The sequence below is a fragment of the Patiria miniata genome, unplaced genomic scaffold (genome assembly GCF_015706575.1).
Source record: "Patiria miniata isolate m_02_andy unplaced genomic scaffold, ASM1570657v1 HiC_scaffold_5, whole genome shotgun sequence".
Taxonomy (NCBI): domain Eukaryota; kingdom Metazoa; phylum Echinodermata; class Asteroidea; order Valvatida; family Asterinidae; genus Patiria; species Patiria miniata.
In genome coordinates, this window is record NW_024037072.1 from 15,437,630 (window position 1) to 15,459,538 (window position 21,909).

A 21,909-nucleotide genomic window follows, 5' to 3' on the forward strand; every position below is an offset into this window, starting at 1 on the left:
TATGGCGTGCTAGTATCACCAAACATCAAATTTGTAGAGGAGTCCTTATTTTTTTGGTGTCTTATTAGTATAATTCTGTTGTTGTTAAGAAGGGCTCAGGTTCTTGTTGACCAAGTTGTTCAGTCAGAAATAGTGCATGTGGTCATGCTAGATTCTATAGTAGTGTAAAGGAAGTGGTGTTTTGGGGGTTTGAAAATAAGAAAACCCTTAAACCCCCCCCCCCCAAAAAAAAAACAAGGCAAAGTGAAAGAAAAGGAAAAACAGACAACAAATTACCTATAAGTTGTAAATTTCCTGTAAGAAATCTTACATATATTGTACGTGTTTGTATTTTAAACCCAAGATGTTCGAACCATTTAGTATTGAGTTTAAGTCACCTGAGAAGACAGTTACTCTAAAGCATCAGCATCCTTCTTGTTTTAGGCTTCCTCATTAATGCAGGGGGCTCATCATACCAAATTGACTGGAGCTGGATTGGAACCTGCAACTGCTAGAGTACTGTACCAGCTTTCAACCAACTGAGCTTACTAGGCCTAAGTTGGCAGTTTCGAAATTAGGGCCTTTCTAAACTATCTTCTTGCCTACCCATGTTGAAATCAACATGGATCCACCGTGAGCTGAACCGGGTCCCATCAAATATGGGTAGGCAAGGTACACCGCTCACACTAACACCGGTTAGTTTATGGGTTGGCTGTTGATTTTGGATTTTCTACCCGGGTAGAGAATCTCAACCCTGGTCTTGGACCTGACCAGGATTGGATTTCACCTGTGTACACACTGGATCGGTTTACAAGCCGTGTTGGATTCCTGCTAGTGTGAAAGGAGTTCCTGAAATCTACGTGTTGGACCCGGGTCCCAGACAGAGATTTTGGATAGTGTTAAAGGCCCTACATAGTCTGTGTTATTAAAGGTATATATTCACCATTTGCAAACATCAAGAAACAAAACTACCCAAATGATTATGAAATACCTTATAATTGTCACAAACATCCTATGAAATCATGGCAACTGGTGTGCTATCATTTTCAAGAAATGTGGATTTTTAAAAATAAATTTCCAACAATGGTTGGCCGACCATCGTTGGAAAAAAACTGACTTTTTTCCAAATACTGCCCCCAATTTACCATTCTACCGGTAGTTAGTCCGCATTTTGTTTGCAGTCGGCTACACATCAGTGAACGGGTGAGTGCAAGCCAGCTACTCTGGTTCTCTGACGTGACAAATCCCCTGACGTCACTAATTTGCTCCGTTTCATCTGAAGTAGGGTCAGGGAACCAGACCACAAGAAAACATTTTTTTCATGTTTTTTTTTCTTTTCCAGCGTCTATGGACACAAAACTTTAAACAGGTCAGTGTAACAATATTTGCTATAAAATGCTAACTCCTAAATCCATCCATTTCTGAAATGACAGCAAAAGCAAATGTTGTATATTAATACCTTTAACCCACACGTGCAAATTGTGCATTGTGGTGGGGGAGGGCATCCAAAGACATAATTTCAGTAATGCTATATCAACAAAATCTTGGAAATTGCACTCGGGGATCGCCCAGAGAGGACATGGCTTTTTATGATTTCCACATTTTTATTTATTCCAAAATCTTGGATGTTAGTAAAGAAACATGACACTGGAGGGCAAAGTCCACAGTACCCAGGACAGCAAAATAAAAATAAAATATGGATTACACGATTCATACATTAAATATTATACATTCTTTCATGTGACAATTGGGCTATCTTGATGAGCGCAACAATACCTCCTCATAGGCTCGCTACACAACACGCCAGAGCAAATAAACAGCCACCCAGAATATCAATTTAACTGATGGCTTATCGATATGAGTGGCATCGGAATGCGGAATGGTAAACAAGATTAATATGGCATAATGGGGCCCTATTTTTAATCCTCCGAGGGGAAAAATTGTGTCAACATCATAAAAACCCCTCTCCACTCTGAATTACATGGGGCTGGTTTTTTTAATTTTGTTGTTTTGTTTCTTTAAAAGTTCGCACGGGACCTCCTGCTAAGGCTGGGGTCCTGTTGAACTCAATAAATATGTCAGTTTTGTATCGATTTAATCTCAATAGAAATAAGTTATTATGTTTTTATGATATGTCATGTTGGGTTCCAGCTATACGTGTATAATGGTCGCCCTTGGCCTAAGGGTGCTTCCCAGTTGTGAATTTCTTTTAACTGTACAAATTTCTTTTCAGACATTACTGTCCCTCTTCCAAGAAACTTTCTTGCAAAACTTTTGTGCAACTTTCTTTCAAGGCATCGCAAATTCAACTTCTTTCATGACATATACTGCATTTGACAAATTCACCCAATTCTTACTAAGTCTTGACTTGTTTTTGAACTGGTGTAAAGAAATGTCATAGAGGAAATTTTGATGAGGAAATAAGGACATGTGTTCAATTTCGTGAAAGCAATCCATGAATTTCAATCAGAAAGTTATGACAGTTATTCAGAGCCCCCCCCCCCCCAGACTCCTAAGCAAACTCACATACTTCTAGCAGCTTATACTTAACGACAAAGCACTTTTCCAAACTACAGGGGAAAAAGGGAAATTATACAATTCCTGAATAATTCCCGTCGTGTGATTGGTGGGTTGTTGATCACATGTCATTGAATTATTATAAATAATGAATGTTTCACATTCGTACAATGGTAAGAATAATTCCATTCGGTGACAGATGGAATGTTCCATGGAATGTTCTTGCTGTTGCACTCATAAACATTCATTATTTGTAAACTATCACACCAGTAAAAAAAATCTGCTGACTAAATAATTATCAACGTATTTGATGAAAGGTTGTCCACCAACAAGGCCATCCAATCAACCAGAAAATTGCCTCAAACTGGCAAAGTGACAGAAACCATTAACCACAAGTTAGTCCACAAATCCACAATCCAACCACATAAGATATCAATCAAATGAACAACATCAGTCATCAGAGAAACTATTTCACGAATAAGTCACCAGTCAGTTGCCCAGTTTATTAACAAAATGATGTACATGTTAATCAACAAAACCAAACCAATAACATGAACAGATCAATGCAACATTGATGTGATAACAAATTGGACTTTATTTCAACAATATACAGGAAAATCTGAAAGTTTTGTTGCGAGTGTATGTTTGGGATTATTCTAAAAACGGAAATTCTGTCGAAATCTTTTTAAAATCTCATACACTGAATTTGAACTTCATGTTGAAGGAACAGCGGTTAATTTTTTTTTGGTTTGAAAATATTTACACACAGAAGATTCTGGTTTTTACAATCACACAATAAAACCCATCGTCAAATTAGTTTTGAAGAAAGACGTCGAGGGAAAAATTTAGCTGGAAAACATCCATAAGTGATTTTGTGCGTCCTCCAAAATGACCCTTGAATAGTGCAACTCAAGTGTTTATGGGCCCACATGAATAAAAATCAACCATCACATATTAGTCACACAGAAAGACTTCAGAATCTCTTGAGGACTCCATAATACCCGGCAAGATTATGATATTATTACCATCCTTCAGTGCAACTCCAGTGTGTGTACACTGATCTTGCATCAGCCAGTTCAAATAACACAAGGCTTTTTTTTTTGGCGGAGCTAACGGGTGACAATTATCAGCAAACATGCCCCACATAATGGGGATCAATTTTCCAGCGATTAATATCCAGCAATGCCAACAACTAGGCCAGATCGTTGGGCGCGATAAAAAAAAAAAGCGCCCCAGATAATAATATTAATATGCCGGGCCACTTGAAATTTGAAACACTTCAGATGTTAACGCTTCTGCAATCAGCGACGCTGTTGATATTGTGATGGTACCTGATTATTTTTTTAGTCAACCATTTCGGCTGTGTCAGGAGACCACTCATCTCTGCATAACAACCCGAGTGACGAACTTTGAAAAGCTCGGCCTGGCAAATGGAATTTTTTTTGCGGGCGAGGGTAAACAGGTCCTTGTAAGTGCAATGGGAGGTTGAATTGCTAGTTCATCGGACGAAGAAATGTGATGAGTTGGAGATAACTTTTAAAGTGATGCCACCAATTTTTGTTGGAAGGGGGAGGTTTTTTGTGTGTGGCATTTCTCCTTAAAGGAAGAAACAGACTTAATGTGCAGATTTTAGAGATAGTCATCTACTCAATTTATGTGTTCCAATTAGAAGTGAAAACACCGTGCACCAACACTAATTAAAAAAAAACCGAGTGATTTAGGTTAGAGATATATTTTTTGAGGAAAAACTCTTTTCAAAGCTCATACATATTTGTTATTGTGTCTTAGATAAAGTACTTTAATGTTGTACAATGGCCATATGTCCAGTCTGTAAAAATAAGTGTTTACTTCATGTACACTGCGTTGCATATATGTACACTGCATTGCATATAAATTAACTTCGTGTTGAGTGCGTGTGTAGGGCTGGTGCGCTCACCAAGCATTTATCTTCTAGACTTTATTGGCATGATATAACAAAACAATTGTTAAGTGCTGTGGGACATGCCGTTTTTAACCCCTCAGGAAGCAAAGAACGCCCCTAGGGTGTTAAAACTGCCATTTCCAACATCACGGCAGTTAAATGTCCCCTCAAAACGGCACCCACTACTGAAGGCGAGTTGATACATCTGCTATATCATCACTGGACTTTGTTTTAATTTCATCTAATTAAGGCAATCAATTACATAGTTAATCATCTTGTGGGGGTGTAATTACATGTGTCAACACTAAAACCTTTTTGGGCTGGTGTGACTCGCAAGCTTGAATGTACACCTTGAAAATCTTGGTTTACTTGACCCATTAAAAATGGCCTCTTTAACAAAGTATCAATGCTTTGGAGTTATCAGGGTTTTTATTCAAGAAAACAATAAGTTAATGGTTAACCAGTGCCCAATCATACCCCAGATGACCGTAATAACTAATAGTTAATAAGTTCATCCAGAGAGCAAAGGCTTATCTTCTGCACCAATCTTGATTTCAACACTGTAATCCAACCCACCAACTTGCAAATTAGTCATAATCCTTTGAGAAAACATTTGCTCTAATTTAGCTGAACACAAGAGGGCAGCAGACACATTTACTGGAGTCTCAATCAGGGTCCATACATGAACATCAATATGTACACCCACTGAAAATATACCCTGAAAAAATTGAGGAAGAAATAGCTGAAAACCAAGCAAGACACTTAACTTTTTGTCTTTTCTAATGAACTGCTTTAAGTAGACAGAGGTTAAAACAATCACAGTGACATTTGAGCTGTTACATCTGCAGTGGGTGCAATTTTGAGCCAAAATATAGGCTAACCGTACGCAAAAGATTTAATCCATTAAAAAAAATTATCGTTTCTTTCAGCAAGAGGGGCCAGCCTTGGGATTAGAATTTCAGACTTTTGAATTGCCAAGATGGATGTCGTCTTGGGAATTCCTCCAGCAAAATCTGTCTCTAACTAAAAAACACAGATTGCTTGGAGGGGGGAAGGGGGGTTTAGGAGTTGCAGTTTCAAGTGAAAATCCTGGGCCACTGACTGGGGTCTCGTGTGTACCAGGAAGCAGGCTGACAGATACCAATAACCGGTTGGATTAATTCATTTCACCCCGTCGTCCCTCGTAGCCTGGAAAAAACGAAGAAGTAAACTCCTATGTTGACGGTGAGCCAGAAGGCTGGCGCGACAGACTTCTCTTTTTAAACAAAAAAATCAAAGGGACGTGTTAAAAATAAAATGTTGTTCTGGCTGACAAGCAGACATGTTTTGGTGTTTGGTTTTATGTTTTTTTCGGGGGGGGGGGGGGTTTCAGGGGGGGCGGTTATTTCAGGCTCAGGTATAATTTCCTTCAAATATTTTTATATTTTTTAATTTTTAATTATATTTTTGGATGGGATAACAATTTGATTGTTTTATTTTTTTACATTTCATAGCGACTTTTAAAACTGTTGAAGGGGTAAAAACAACAAAATTTAAAACTGTTGAAGGGGTAAAAACAACAAAATTCAACTTGCCACCTCCAGATTAGTTGTACATGAGGCACAGTGGTCAAAAGTATCTGAAATTGGTGAAAATGTTGAGCACGAAACAAAAACAATCATTATCCCAAATACTCCCTTGAAAAAAACGTGGTGTATTTTTTTTTTGGGGGGGGGGGGGGAATGGGGGGGGGGAATGGGGGGGGGGGGGGCGAATGAGGGGTGTGTGCCAAAAACTGGCCCACTGGGTAAACTCTCCATTATCATTATTTGTTCCAGCTTCAAGTGACCTGTGAACCTCCAATGGAGCTCTTCAGGGGCTGAATAACACAGATAATTGTGCCAATATTTGGCAAGTGTCGGCAAGCCTTTTTTTTGCCTTCAGACAATTTTATCTTGTTCTAATTTGGAGCAAAGCTGACACAAGAGCCGATAAAACACCCCGATTAAAGTGGTCAACAAGCAGAGGCCGTTATCTACCCCGTGATAAATTAAAAAATATTGACTGCTCCTAAACCTGACACAGGGAAAATATTTGCACTTGTGTAAGAAGCAAACAAAATACTTATTTGGAGGCACTGGGGAATTTTGATAAGGGAGGAAAACAGGTCAGTGCTGATAGGCAGGGTGGTTGCCATGCAAGAGGGGAGAAAAGGCTCATTGGGTAGCTGCACAACCCGCTGGTGGCGCACTTGTTTAGTCAAGAGGCCCTCCTTTCATACCATCCAAAAATCCCCCTGATTTCCGGGTCGAACCCTGATATTTCAGGAACCCCTTTCACACTAGCAAGGATCCAACACATCTTCTACATGGGTCTGGCACTCGACACAGGTAAAATTCAACCCTGGTTCAGACCAGTGTTGAGAGGCTCTGCCCAGGTAGAAAATCCAATATCTATGGTCAAGCCGTGTTTGTTTTTTTAAATAAAAACTGTTGTTAGTGTGAACTCCGTGGGCTCGTGTTTGATTGGGAACAGGTTCCACTAAAAGTGGATCTGTTTTTGGCTTTACTGACGTTGGCTTGAGGAGATTTTAGACTTCTAACTTGGGGGACTGTAGCTTTTTATAGGACTGTCCATTTTTGAATGGTTTATTATTTGATTATTTGGAACTGCGTTTTGCCGAATATTCGATTGTTCAAAACTCTCCGATCAAGTTTTACACACGCCAGCTGCAACTGCATGCCGTGCCGGTCAAAAGTTGCACGCAAAGTGCGCTGGTTAAACTTTGCGTGCGGCGAGCTATATTATGGACAGCTGGAGTGTTTTACTGTAAGTATTTTATAAGAGTCAAGGGTTTTAACCTGCTAAAAGGAGGGGAACAACGAAACACTGTCGACCAAAAAAAGTGGAATTTGACAATAAAGCGCTGCAACTTTACGATTAAAAGAACATCACATGTGTGTGTGCACGTGTGTTCTTTTTTTTCTTTTTTTTAATATTCAAACCAGCAAAAAGCTTGTCAAATATTCTGTTGATGATAGAATATTCAAATAGTCAGTATATTCGGGATAGCCCTAGGGAACTATGGCTTCAACAACATTGAATTTTTTCAAAACTTGGAAACAAAAGTTTGGAGCATTTCCAATTGGTGTACACATTAAAGACGTGTCCTATTTTTGGGGACTTATTTTGTGTCCTGACTGGGCCCATCCAATCACGGGCAATGAATGGGTATTTCGAAAGAAAAGAAAGCATCACAATTTACAACATATTGAAAATATTGCGAAATGATGACTGGTATAAAAATAAAAATAAAGATGCTGACCTCAACTTCCGTTCAATCAATCACACAGATAACAAGCGGGTAAATTCAACCACGGGAGTTTGTGACTAGACTAGTCAGTGTTTGGAACCAAGACGTTCACATTAAAAAGTGAACATTGACTGTCGAGACTTACACGCTCTACTGGCAACTTTTGGTGTGGAACAGGCTTGTTTAATGTAATTTATGTGCAACTTCCTTAGAAGTGTCTGTGCTTTGTTGCTTAGGCCTAAGGGAGTCTGTGGCCTAATAGTAATCAGTCGTCAAATCTTGTTATGCACACACACACAGTCTGAATAGTACGATTTGGCTTATTCTTTTTGCAGAGTCTTACACCGCGTTCCCACTTGAATTGGGAAAAGGTGGATCAAGATCCAGCATTTTGGTGTGATCGTTATCTTACCGCAACGAAACCGCAAGTCGCGTTTCCACTTATGCTTGATCCACCTTTTCGTACGGAAATGTTGGGTCCGAAAGGTCACTGAGTTCGGAATTACGCGCGCTCTGTGGGAGTGCCATTGTAGCATGGTTGCATGCTAGGCCAGGATGGGTCAGTTTTCAAATAGCACTATCAGAATTCACCGACAAAAATTACGCGAATTCACCAACATAAATCACGGATCCGTAGAGGATCCGTGCGTGCATAAATTAACAGGTGAAATCCAACAGAGCCGCTCATTGTGTGACATCACGGCAGAAACCAATGCATCGATAAGGGATTCCCTGGTTCTGAAGCTTCTCATTGGTTAGAAACGGTCACAAGATGTACTACGACATCAATTTCCAATTTTCTATAATCAATACTTCAGATTTGTCACCTCCGTACGTACCGCGTTATCGGCACTATTCTCATCGCATACTCGTAAGCTTTTCCATGATTCTGTGCCAAAGTGAAGTCTTTTGGTGAGTGCGGACTCGGAGTCATTTATGGATGGAAAAATAAGTAAAATTTCAGGAATGAAAAAGGTTTAGTAATGGACGAACACGCAACAAAAATAAGGCCTATATAGTGCAGTTTAGGATACCACGTGCGCTTTTGCATGCGCGGTGCTAGCCCGTAGTTCAGCGGTTGTTTATTGTGCATGTTGTATACGCTGGAAATGTTCACATGAGCTACACGCCTGAAAACGTGTTTCTTCGTTCATGAGACCGCAACATTTTCGCGCCACTCGTGCACCGGGCGGATGTTAACAGGTCAAATTGCCGGATCAGATCCACCTTTTGCGTTCCCATCTGATCGTGATCCGGCAATTGCCGGATCTGATCCACCAATTGGGGGATCTGTATCCTGGTCCAGAGGTGGATCAGAAAAGGTGGATCTGATCCTGATCCACCTTATAACGGTTAGCGTTCCCACTACACACAATTGCCGGATCTGATCCACCAATTGGGGGATCTGATCCGGCAATTTGGCAAAAGGTGGATCAGATCCCCCAATTGGTGGATCAAGTGGGAACGGGGTCATACAGCGCAAGTGGGTCAGATACCACCATTTGATGATGCTGTGTCCCTTGGCAAGGCACTTTATCTTGTTCTATCCATCCTGGAGCACCATAGGTATTTGTAAATACAGTGAGTGCTATGGTCCATGAGGTCCTATCCTTAATCAAAAGACTGGACAAACATTCTGATTCCTGACGTTAAACATTCACACAGAAAAAAAAATTGCGATTTAAATGTGTTTACCACATTTTGCACCCTTGGACAAAAACAAAACAACATCAGATCTTCACCAACTTTTGCAAACTTTGCTGCATGAGTCCAGATAAGGGACAGTTCTAATCATCTTAGGAGAATAGGATTTCCATCAAAACAACACTTTATCCCCAGTAATCATAAACAAATGTTTACTTCACCAACTCATCCGCCAGTTCAACATCTCATTAACTCCAATCAAAGTTCACAGTCAAGATCAAGGGGGGAGATTACACACACACATACAAAGAAAGAAAAAAACAAGCCAAGAAAAAATTACAACTAGCTCAGCTCTCAAGATATGTATGTTTGTTTACCAGCATTGTGTGGTTGGGAAAAAAAACTTGCATTATGACCTCTTTCAAAATCAGTTTAACCATTAACAAATAGGCCTCCTCAGACAAACACACACCTGGGGAGTGTACACCACTTGGGCCTATTTGTCTTGGGTTTTTATCAGTGCGCCTACTTGGCACTTTGCTAGTATCATTGTGTTAATATTGACAGTTTGCTAGCGCAAGCCACTCCTCTCCTTCTCCAACCACAAACACACTCCATAATCTATATTCCTACTACTTCTTTACACACAAAGTTTAGCTATTACTTAGTCATGATAAGATAAATGGCCCAGATAGCTGTGTTTGAGTCAATGTAACTGTTCACCTTTTGTGTGTGTGTAGTTGAGGGACCAGTTGGTATTGGGGCTGTTTGTGTGTATTCGGAGAGACTGAAGTGCATGTTTGTTTTTTTCTGGGTTTATTTTTAAGAAGGAATGACTAATGTGTGATGTTTGGCAAATAATAAGTTCTATAGCAGGACACTTCAGAAATACCAGCAAAAAATCCAAAACAGACACCGTTACCTCGGAAAACAATGTCTGATTGGATAATAATAAGTTGGCACTGTGGTTTCTTTTCTTTCTACTTCTTTTGGAAGTACAAATGATGTGCAACTGGGTTCCTGTTTGGTGAAGAATTTCTGAAAATACAGGGAATGTTCTTTGCAAAATATGCCCAGGTGAATGAACCAAAGAAACACTAAAGGCCTTTTCACACTAGAAAAATCTCAAGGTTGACACAGCGTTGACGTGGGGTTGAAAACATGTCGCATTTCGCATTTGAAAATAAAAAACACACACACACACACTTGAAGTTCATGAATGTTTAAAGGGAATATACAACATTTGCAAACATCAGAAAACAAAACTACCAAATTTTTACGAAATACCTTACTAGGATGTTGGTAAATGAAAGTCTAAAGCATCCTGTAAAATTATGGCACCTGGTGTGAAGTCATTTTCAAGAAAAGTGGTATTTTGTATAAATTTCCAATGATGGTCGGCCAACCACCGTTGGAAAAACCTAACTATTTTTCAACTACTGCCCCACATTTACCATTTTTTTTTCAGTCCAAATTTTGTTTGCTAGTGGTTACATGTTCATGAACGGGTGCAGGCCAGCTAGATTGGTTTCCTTACCTTACAATTTTCTGGCACCTATAAATTGATTCATTTAATTTTAGTGGAGTCAGGGAACCAGACTACTAGAACATTTTTTGTTTTCTTGTTTTTTTCCCAGCATTTTCGAACACAAACCTTTAATCTTGTCAGTGTAACAATATTTGATCTGTTACACTATTTCCTCAAATAGTTCATTTCTGAAATTTACAGCAAAAGTCAATGATGTAAATTCCCTTTAAGGGCAAAAACACTATATTAAAAGTTACATCTCTCATGAAATCCATGCACAAGTAGTGACAGTACCGTCTCAACAGTTACAAAGGAAGAGTTGGGGGAGACCACTGGGAGGGGCATCTGAACACATTGCTGACGGTCCCTGAAGCTCATGCAAAGATGAAACGGGTTTGTGCAGATTCCGAGAAAAATGACTCGTGCTTACTTCGCCCTATGGCATGCAAACGCAGTGTTTCCCTCAAAAAGGGCTCTATCAGGCAACATTTCATCATGATAAGATCATAACTTACTGGCTTTGCCTCCGCTTCGTCAGACTCGGTGCTCGCGTCTGGCAAGTCGACAGTGCCCTCGCTTGAGTGCGCAATGAAAATGCTGCTCTTGTCATCATACACAAAGCTCAGGTCTTTCACAGTGGTGAGGAAATGTCCAAACTGGCGTAGGCAGACAACACGAAGCAGTGTCTGCAAGAAAATATAGTTAATAACCCATGAATAAATTGTTTTTAAAAGGTCAAAATTCAAATGCTCCAAACAAAAATTGTCCACAAATCGTAATAGAAAAAACATGTATTTGTGAAACATTCTGTCAAAAAACGCGCATACTACGCACAAATTGAACAAATCGGGACCCATCCGGGCCACGTTTTTTTTCTCACCAGTGCATCGCTTTTCTTGGCAGGTGCACAAGTTGTCAAGGTCAGGCGGAATATGACGCAACCGCAAACAACTCTATTTTGGTACGGTTAAGATGTCCAGACAGATTTTGCTGGCAACTTTTCTCTCTCAATCGAGAAATCGTTCAGTCACGATATATTTTTTTTGCTCTGCTCAAGCGTCATTCGTACACAAGGTCAAGGTTGGGAGATGCGTGTCTCCATTAAAACGACCAGGTGTCTGCGGCACTTCGATAACACGATTTGATTCGACTATTTAACACATGGTGTTTGAGGAGGCGGGAGCCCACCCAAAATAGATGCAAAACCGTTATCCGTCATCTGCGGCAGGGAATAAACAGGAAATATACATCCAACTGTGATTGCTGTTGATAGAGAATCAAAAAGCCTTGAATTCAGATCATTTTTTTAACTGCTGATTGGATATTAAAATGTCAAGTGCAATTACGGGAAGTATTGGGAACACAACCAATGATCAGTTATGCAAAGGTCTCGATTCATTCAGTATGTCAGCTGGAGTTCACCTTGGGAGTTCAATGCACTATAAAGCAAGGAGATCACAACCATTTTCAAACCAATTATCATCTGCCAATGACCGCCTCCATAAACAATATACAGGAAGACACTCCCATTCAATTAGTGAGGGTGGGGTTGGGGGAGGCGGGACATCATCTGAAACATGGAGGTGATGTTTAAAGTGCATATGGACTTGACACCAGACACCATACGATGCTAAGTAACTCAATGCATGGTACCAACAGTGACATGATTTGCTGACAAAAACATGAATTTTGCGCCCCCCCCCTAAAAAACAAAGAACAAATGGGTCATACTCCCAATACCCCTTGTTCAGCAATTGTTGGGTTCAAGGGTTAAACCAACCTCACACGTATATCAGCTGCAGTCATACATATAACGGGCAAGTAACATTTTCTTCTGGGTGGTTCTGGTTCTAGTTATTGGTTCTGGTGGAATACTGCCGAAGGCGTCCAATACTTTCTGTACTTGGCAAGTTTTTGTGCCTGGCATATCAAGATTTTTTTTTTTTGGATTCAAGCTTTAAACAAAAGTATTAGTCACTTGCAATAATATTTACCAGGCTATGATTTAGATTATTCATGACATCGATCGGTCTCGCTTCGTGGACCTTAAATGACATTGACTGCAACACAATAATCAATCCATTACGGCCACAAATCATTTGGATGTTCCAATTTTTTTCTGAGCTTAACACATGTGGACATTTCTCAGGAAAAAAACTTCCAAGTCTCTGGTTGCATGTCACTACATGTCAAACGGAAAATTATCCCAAGTTTTGACTCCAAACTGAAAACATGTGCGAAGGGTTGTGACTCGGCCCTATACTGTCCCCTACTAAAGTCGACTGGATCCATCAGTGTCATGAACGATTCCGTCGTCAAAGAAGACTTTTTGACGGGATTGAGTCAAGCGCTGACACACGCACAATGTCGCCTTCAATTTAGCGCTGGTGTGACATGTCTCCATCTGGTGGTGTGTGATGCCAAGTTGGTTTGGGAGTGTCAAGTGGCCAGTAGATGTGTCACCGCAGATGAAAAACTATACTTGGTTAAAGGTATAGTCCATCATTTGTAATTTGTGCATTTTGTTCGTTTGAAGCAACAAAAGTGTTCAAAATCTAATGAAGGATACTGAACAACTAACCTCATGAAGTTTCAGCTCAGCTTCAGCTGTACATGTATATTCCGAGAAAAACAGCATTCTAGGATCTCAATTTCAAATCAAAAGTTGCTGAATCATGTTTTGAATTGTTTTGAATTGCAGCTATACGCGATGTCGCGCACTGATCCGACGAATTATAGCAACCGCGCGCGCCTGTGCGTCGTGCCAATGCTTGCGCGCGCTGCGCCGGATAACAAAACACTAATAACTACTAATTTAAATTTTCCTACGGTTAAGACGCACCGTTGGAAAGGCCTTCTTTTGTTGATTACTTCAAAATGATAGCTTGCCAGAAAGATTAATTTCACAGGGAGTTTAGTCCACTTACTATCTTTCAACCAAGTATGTTTTTCAACAATAATACACCAGTTACTTTTTCGGATGGCTGCAAATGATGGACTATAGCTTTTAAACAAGCCGAGTACGGCTGATCCTGGTGCACACCAGAATATATGGGTAATCGTGTAGTTTAGGACCCTGTTCCTTATAAGAGAACAAAAAGACACTTTTACCACCTTTATGTGTAGGGACTTTTCTAAACATTTGGCGATGATACTAGGAAGTCACTTTATGTGTATGTAATCATAGTTCGCAAAGATACCATGTTGAATATCAGCAAGCTTTATTTTGTGGAAAGAGGGCAGTTTTTGATTTATGAGATAAATTATGAGGTAAAACATCAGCCTGCTACCTGTCTCGCATATTAATGGTGAGACCTTCTCTAACACGCATGTCTCAGAGTGCAAAAAAGTCACATTTTCTTCAGATGTACTTAGCAAAATTAACTCCCCAAAAAACATGAGTTAATGTGAAGAAAAAAATACTACTTGTGAAAGTCACATTGGAATTGACAGTCATTTGCAAAAATTGTAAAAACTGGAGGTGTCCTAAACTACATGATTACCAATATATTCAATTGAGTCAGACTGGCTAATCATTGGAAGTCTTTTCATGCACACAAAATGGACAGGACTAACTTTGTATTTTTCTCTTGGTCACTCTCACAACAGCACTTCGGGATGTCTGTCATTTTTTCCTAGAAAGACCTTTTTTTTTTGATGGGAAGGTCGCAACCTTTGTTTTGTTATTTCATGAACAAATATGTGTCCAAAATACAACACAGTTTGCAGATGAAGTCACTGGGTCATATACTCTGTTTACAAATAACCCTGTTGAGAAAGAGAAAGGAATTGAGAAATCAAAGAAAACTTTGGCCATTGCCGCCATTCAATCAGCCTTGATTTCGAGTACACAATAGTGCGCACATTTACGTGTGTTCTGCTGCGATCATGATATGGGTTTAAACATATGAAACTGGTTGTGTGTATAACTTGCAATACGCACACAAACCTTTCAAAAATTCATTCACAAATGGACCATTCTGAATTTGGTAATAATTAGCCCCGCCCACCTTTGGTTTGTGTGCATTTCTCACTATGCTTGTGACTGAGTTCGAGAGAGCTACCATGGTCACCTGACCAGAATTTGTGATCTCATTGGTCAAGTGCACTGTTTGTTTGAAAGGCACAAAGGGTCCATTACACTATCCTGCATTTTATATGGCCTGGAATTTTAGACAGTGCCTATTGTGTACATTTGTTGATCTTTAAATTACTTGACCTAGTTTCAGAGGCCGTGAGAACAATAACGTACTTGTTGTTTTCTGACTACACGTCCCAGTGAAATATTAAAACTTTTGTTTAGTTACAGACTAAGGAACAATGACTACAGTTCTACAAACTTTGATTCGTAAACAAATCTGATCTGGTCTGGTAACCCGCCCACTCCCAAGAGCCCTTTTTTTCATGAAGACATCATCTAACCAGCTGTTATAAAATCCCTATCTACATAACAGTATGTTTTTCTCTTTGCTGGTGGTTCAGCCCAGGTCAGCAGGTTAAGTTACTCACTTCCACTCTGCAACCAGCCTGTGTAATTGTACGGAAATTACAGTTGACTCCTCTGGCCCCCCCAATAACTGGCTGAGTGAAATCACCGGGGCGTGTAGTTATGGGTGTTACAGCCAGGAAGTTCACTCCGTAACCTTTCTCTCTCTCTCTCTGGCTCAACCCCCACCCCCCCCCCCCCACCCCACTTCATCCTGTGTGTGCGTGCCTCAATGACTGATGACTGATGCTTGTCGTTCACCTGATCAGCATACAAGCTCCACATTTTTCTCCAAGCCTCTATAATGTGTCTCTAAAAACAGTTGAATATTGACACTTTCAGCATGCTTTCAGCTACTTTTTTTGTGTGTGGTCCTGCTTGGTTAGGGTAGCGGGGATTTAATGAAGCCGAAAATTGACTCTGACAGCGCATCAGGATGTCAGAGCCCCTTGTGCTAACCTCTGTTTCATCCTGTGAGTGAATCAACAAGCACTTGGATACTATTCCCCTCCTGGAAGGCATTTGCTAGTTTCCTCTCCGCAGAGCGTGTCCCTAGGGAAAGGGGGGAGGGGAGGGGAGATAGCTTGTCAGTGGCTTGCTGAAGCTGATTTTCTTTTGCCCCGAGGGGTACCACTAGTTTATCACTCTGCTAATTTCCCGGGCAAGCAAAGAAGGGGGGGGGGAGGGGTGTTCCTTGTTCTTTGAGGGCACATAGCCATATGGATAGCCCAGATCTGAAGACTGGATGCCCTGAAGGAGGAGAACCTAGCTGATTAACCTGGACAATGGTACACCTGTGGGAGGGAAAAGGGGAGGGGGGGGGGTGGCAGTGACGTGATGCATGGCTCAGTGTCCTTTTACATTGGCCTAAACACGGTTTCAATCTCTAGGAGTAGGATTTGGAAGCTAACCATGACCTTTACTACTTCAGGACATGAGCTCCATCTAATCTTTAGCCTCTAAACTTAATGCCGAAATAACAATCTTGAGAGAACCTTTAACCAGTGCCTGTTTCTCCATTATCTTGAACCCTGTTGTTTTCTTATTCAAGGCACAACCATAACTACGCGAATGAACCACAGCTTACATGCTTATGGGGAGTCAGGTTGGCGCAGTGGTTCTTTACTCCCCTTCCGCCTCTATGGCCCGGGTTCGATTCCTGCCCTGGTCCACTTGTGGATTAGGTTCACAGTCCCTACCTGATTCCGAGAGTGTTCCCCCAGAATATTCTTATGGGGTTTTCCTCCCACCTGTAATATCTTCTCATAGTCTTCTCTCTAAAGATTTCTTCAGGCTTGCGAGCTAACAGTGCCTAGGGCGCTGTTGAGGAATCCTTGGTTTCATTACTAGAAATAAATAATATAAATACATGTACTTCGAATTGTGTAAATTTACTACCATTTGAATCTTACATGTACATCCCAACATGATCATGCCTGTCACTATTTTTGTGGTTTTGTGGATTGTTTGCATGTGTCAGGGAAATGTGAGTTGGGGTCAAATCCTTTCTAAGACACACACATGATTCCGATGACACATCCTCCTTATTAAAGGGAAAATACAACATTTGCAAACATCAACAAATAAAACTACCAAATCATTTTGAAATACCTTGCTGGACTGTTACTGTTAGTGAATGACAGTGTAAAGCATCCTGTAAAATCATGGCACCTGGTATACTGTCATTTTCAAGAAAAGAGGTATTTTTGTATCAATTTCCAACGCTGATCAGCCGACCAGCGTTGGAAAAAACTGGCTTTTTTTCAAATACTGGCCCCAGTTGACCATCGCACTTGTTTGCAATCGATTACACACCTATGAACGGGTACAAGCCAGCTAGACTGGTTCCCTGACCTTACAATTCCCCAATGTATGTAAATTGCTCTGTTTCTTCTTAAATGGAGTCAGGGAACCAGACTACAGGAAAATGATTGTTTTTCTTGGTTTTTATAGCATTTTCGAACCCAAAACCTCAAAAAAGTCAGTCTAACTATATTTGCTATATATTTCCAACCCCCAATTCCATCCATTTCTGAAAATTACAGCAAAAGCAAATGATATATATTCCCTTTAACATGTGATGACTTTACTTTGTGTTACTAAAACACTCTCTAAAATGTAAACTTGCACAATTTCTTTTTGGACTTGAATAAGATTTGTATTTCTGGATGACTGAGATCCACACATCACATGTAAGGACTGGGACATGTATATTGTAATTTGCGCAAATAAACTCAGGTTATGTTTTTTTGAGCAGTTTTTTTTCATTATGAGGCTCCAGACTCCAAATTGGTGATCTCAGATAACTGCTAATGAGGTTTTTCACCGAGTGAAATCAATCGAATGGACTGAGAACGGAGGAGCACAAATTTCAATAACTCATGGATACATACATAAAATAATACTTTAAGCATCAAATCATGTTAATAAACTGACAAAGTTACCGGTATATACAGAAGGTAGCACTTCAAAGACTAACTAAAATTAAAATTATGGTGTAAGTTTTCATAGCTACAGCTACTTCATCAGATGCAAAATACACTGACACTGTTGAATCCAAGAAAATATGTTGGATTTTTTTTTAAACTCCAGGAGTTATCTCCATCATCTGAAAATTATCAAGTACTAAGAATTTTCGTTTGACTCTTGTACTTGTGATTTTAGCATTAACATTTAAGACCCTTGCACACTATCCAAAATCCCTGTGTTGGACCCGCGTCAAACCTCCTAGATTTTAGATACCCGATTCACACAAGCAAGAATCCAACACGGCTTCCACATGGGTCCAGTGCTCTACACGGGTAAAATCCAGCTGTAGTTGGGAAGGGGGTTGACCATGCTCTACTCGCCTCGGGTAAAACTTTTCAAAAATCTATCTCCAATCAGTGTACAGACTGATGTAAATATGAATGGTAAGCCTTGTTGACCCGTTTTTGATGGGAACTAATTTCAATCACTGTGGACCTGTGTTGATTTCAACATGGATAGGCAAGACGAAAGTGTGCAAAGACCTTTGGACTCGGGAACAGATTCTCAGTCAGATGGCTCCATTTGAAGTCTGTCAGATCCTAGCTTAGCTTAGAGCTGACCTTTCATGAGGGAACCAATGTTTTTTTTTGTTTTTAACAAGTGATCCCTAACTCAAACTAATTCCCCCATCACCCTGGCCTAGTATCACATGGGTGACTTGTTTTGGAACTGTGTTGCCTGGCGAGCACATGGAATGACGGCTATATAGCTGTCTTGACTCATCTGTGCCTGTCTCTCCCTGATAAACTGGTCAACATCTCAATCAATAACAGTGACAGCATTGTACCACTATACGCGGTCCCCACGGTACCAGGAGGAATTACGGAGTAGAGGGTGAGAGAGAGAGAGTGAAGGGGGGGGGGGGAGGTGAGAGGGGAGGGGGGTTGCATGACAGGCATCGACTCCCCTGAAACCCGCGTCACCCGCATCGCCAAACACAGCTGTTTCGGGTTTGCCAGTAATTTGTGATTCACCCCATGTTGGCAGATAAGGTTGGGATGGAAATGAAAACATGTGAATACCGGAAAGGATTCGGGAATCTGTGTTGACAGACATCCAGAGAGGCTGCTACTTTCGTTTTCCACGGCGGCCAGACTTTTGGAGATCTTTCGCAGTACCGGCTCTACCCCTTCTTTTCCTATTTGTTCCAACAAGTTTAAAGCATTTCAGTAATCAAATCCCGCTTTTTTTAACAGACTCTTTCCTCCAAGAGAACCTCCCCCTCTTGAAAGAGCGTCTGACCTTTTGGAGACATTCTACCCTCAACGTAACCTGTCTGCCTAACATTAATCCTGTCTGTAAATATTTCCTCCGTTTATCGATTGCAGCCAGTGCTCCTGACCTTTCTACCTGTTCCCGTCCCACAACCTGGGCCAATAAGTGAGGGAGAAAATCAACTGCAGGATGGGGTTGGCCCATCTGGACTTTTTGGGGGGAAAATACCAGAAGGGACAGATTACTGCTAACCCCGTGTCCAATCTCTCTGGGGAGCTCATTGAATGTAATCACTTTCCCCCTTAAAGCATCTCTTAAGAGTGACAGAAACTTGGGCACTCTTTCTTAAACTTGCTAACTCCTCTCTGTTGTGGAGTTTTTGGAGAGTTGAAAGAAGTTTATTCATAGTCCGACCATTTGAACACCTTTATGGATGTAGTGCTCAAATACGCCCTCAGTGGTGAAAAAGAGAGAGGTGTGAATGACCATTTAGTAGGACATCTTCCTACAGTGAGGTTGGTTCATGGGTATATGTTCACTCACAATGCCTCTCCCATGTGTGACACATATTACACATAAACACTGTCTCTCTACACAGGTTCCCACTTCTGTAATTATTTAAGTAAAAAAAAAATAATGGAGGAGACTGGGGACCACTCTACATGCTTCACCAAAGACAACACCCTTGATGGGTGCTACTATTGAGAAAGTGGAGTGCTGTGGCCTCGTGGTTAAGGGCACTGGATTCTTGGTTTGTTGGTAAAGCTGCAGGTTGTGGGTTCAAGTCCAGCCTGGGGTCATGGTGTGTGTGCCCTTGGGCAAGGCACTTTGTCATTCTTTCCTTCTCTTCACCCAGGAGTAAATGGGTACCTGTGAGGGCAGAGATGGTTGTTGTGATTGAATTAGCTTCCTTGAGCCTAACAGGCTGCATCGAGCTGTATACTCCCCAGGGAGCTGAGATGGTATTTGGAATGTTTCATGGACCCAATGAGCAGGGGTAATAATGATGTAGCGCCTTGAGCACCAGTTCTGGTGGATACATGCTCTTTATAAATACCCACTACAGTGTATATATATATATTGTTGGCCAGGTGACACAGCGCCCTCTTTTGTCTACACTGAATCCATGACATGACCCCTATGACCTCGGTGGGTAGCTAGCTATATCCTCACTGAAACAAAATATAAAATATTACTGCTTTGTAGGACACTTGGCACCATCTCTGTTGTGCCCCAATGCTTGGATGCATTCCGGTCACAAATTTCACTGCCCGGAACAGTGGTTGCATGCGATTGGCCTAGCTTCCTAAGCTCTGTTGAGAAGACCAGACTCTGTGTACAAGTACACCCTCAATAGTTTGCAGCAAGAAAGTTAGACAAGATTCTTAAATGCACTGCTGCTGTTCAACTTGCCCTCAAGCTAATTGGAACTGGTTTGTGCATATCACTTGTGCATACTTTGCACCATGAACACAGGAAACCAGTGAACACAGGAAACCAGCAAACACAGGAAACCGGCAAACACATGCAATGGATCTTTTAGGAGTGGTCACTGAGCGCCATCTGCTGTTGACACCTGCACGTACAAGTGCAGGCCATGTCATCAACAGACATCCCACAGTACCGGTATGTTCAACACCTGCAGATGAAGATGGCCAATTAAAACAGATTATTGACCATGCCAGTGACAGGAACAGTTGGAAGACCTAGCAGTTACCGGTGCTGCTGCCAAATGAGTGCCGACTGATCATCTACAGTTCTTATTTGAGGTTTAAAGTAAAAAAAAGCTGGCACCACAAACTTCTCATCAATCAGCAGCAATGAGTTTCAAGTTAATGCATCCACTATCCACTCTCACCCAGTACCTAGTAACTCAGACTAGAAATCTGAAACTGCCTGTTAATAAGCTAGATTTCTTAAATAAACCATGAAGATTTCAGTCAAAATGCAAGCGTGAAGCCTTACCCAAACCACATTTCCCCCCCCCTCCAAATTTTTCATTATACGATCACATAAATTCCCATGAAAGGATTGAGGTTACCAATTTCTCCATGAAATTAGCTGAATCTTATCAAAATACGAAAGTCTGAAACCTCAAACAGCATCTGTGATTACCGTGTTCAGTTGGAACACTGCAGTGCATCTAAGCAACACAGCGACAGTGGACAGAAATGCTCGGAAGGAACGGAACAGGGGATGCAGATACAACTAAGGCCGTTTACAAATTCAGCTTGGGGCCTGGTCCTAGGGGTACGCTTGAGCCCTACATGTGACTCATGATATGCTCGTTGCTGATAAGGTAATGGCATAACAGATTCAAATCTACCAAATTAAAGGTAAACTCGTGTCAGCTGGGGCCGAGTGGACAATCTGTACAGCACATGGAACTAGGTTGGGGTCCTTGCAGATTTGTGTATTAGCTGTTGGGTTCTTGCCTTCACCGACAAAATGGCATGAGCAGTGTGTACTCCTCAGGGCTATCTGAGAGGTTGTCAGAAAACTTTGCGGGCTTGCTCTGATGGGGACTTACAGCCGAGACCTCCTGCACTCAAGTGCAGACGGTACGCATAACCCTTGGACAGGCAAATCAGTACATCACAGTATGTGAAATTGGCGCCTGGTCTTTTGGAGGTGAGGGACGGAGGGATTTAAGCAACTATAGCACCTGTTCACAAGCCTGACTATGACCCAGTAAGATAACACCTTAAACCCATGGCCAAATGCCAAAAACACAGGTAAACTTTCAGCCAGGGCCCAATCCTTATCAGACCAAATACATACGTGAGTGTATGTGTGTG

General features: G+C 41.1%; 1 protein-coding gene across 1 annotated transcript in view; it reads right to left on the reverse strand.

Moving 5' to 3' along the window:
- LOC119740595 (protein SMG5-like) overlaps nt 1-21,909 on the reverse strand; it is a 59,838-nt gene that overhangs the window by 13,139 nt on the left and 24,790 nt on the right. The window contains exon 17 of the mRNA XM_038215947.1: nt 11,397-11,567. Within this exon, the coding sequence (XP_038071875.1) occupies nt 11,397-11,567 (171 nt within the window). The remainder of the gene's footprint in view (nt 1-11,396; nt 11,568-21,909) is intronic.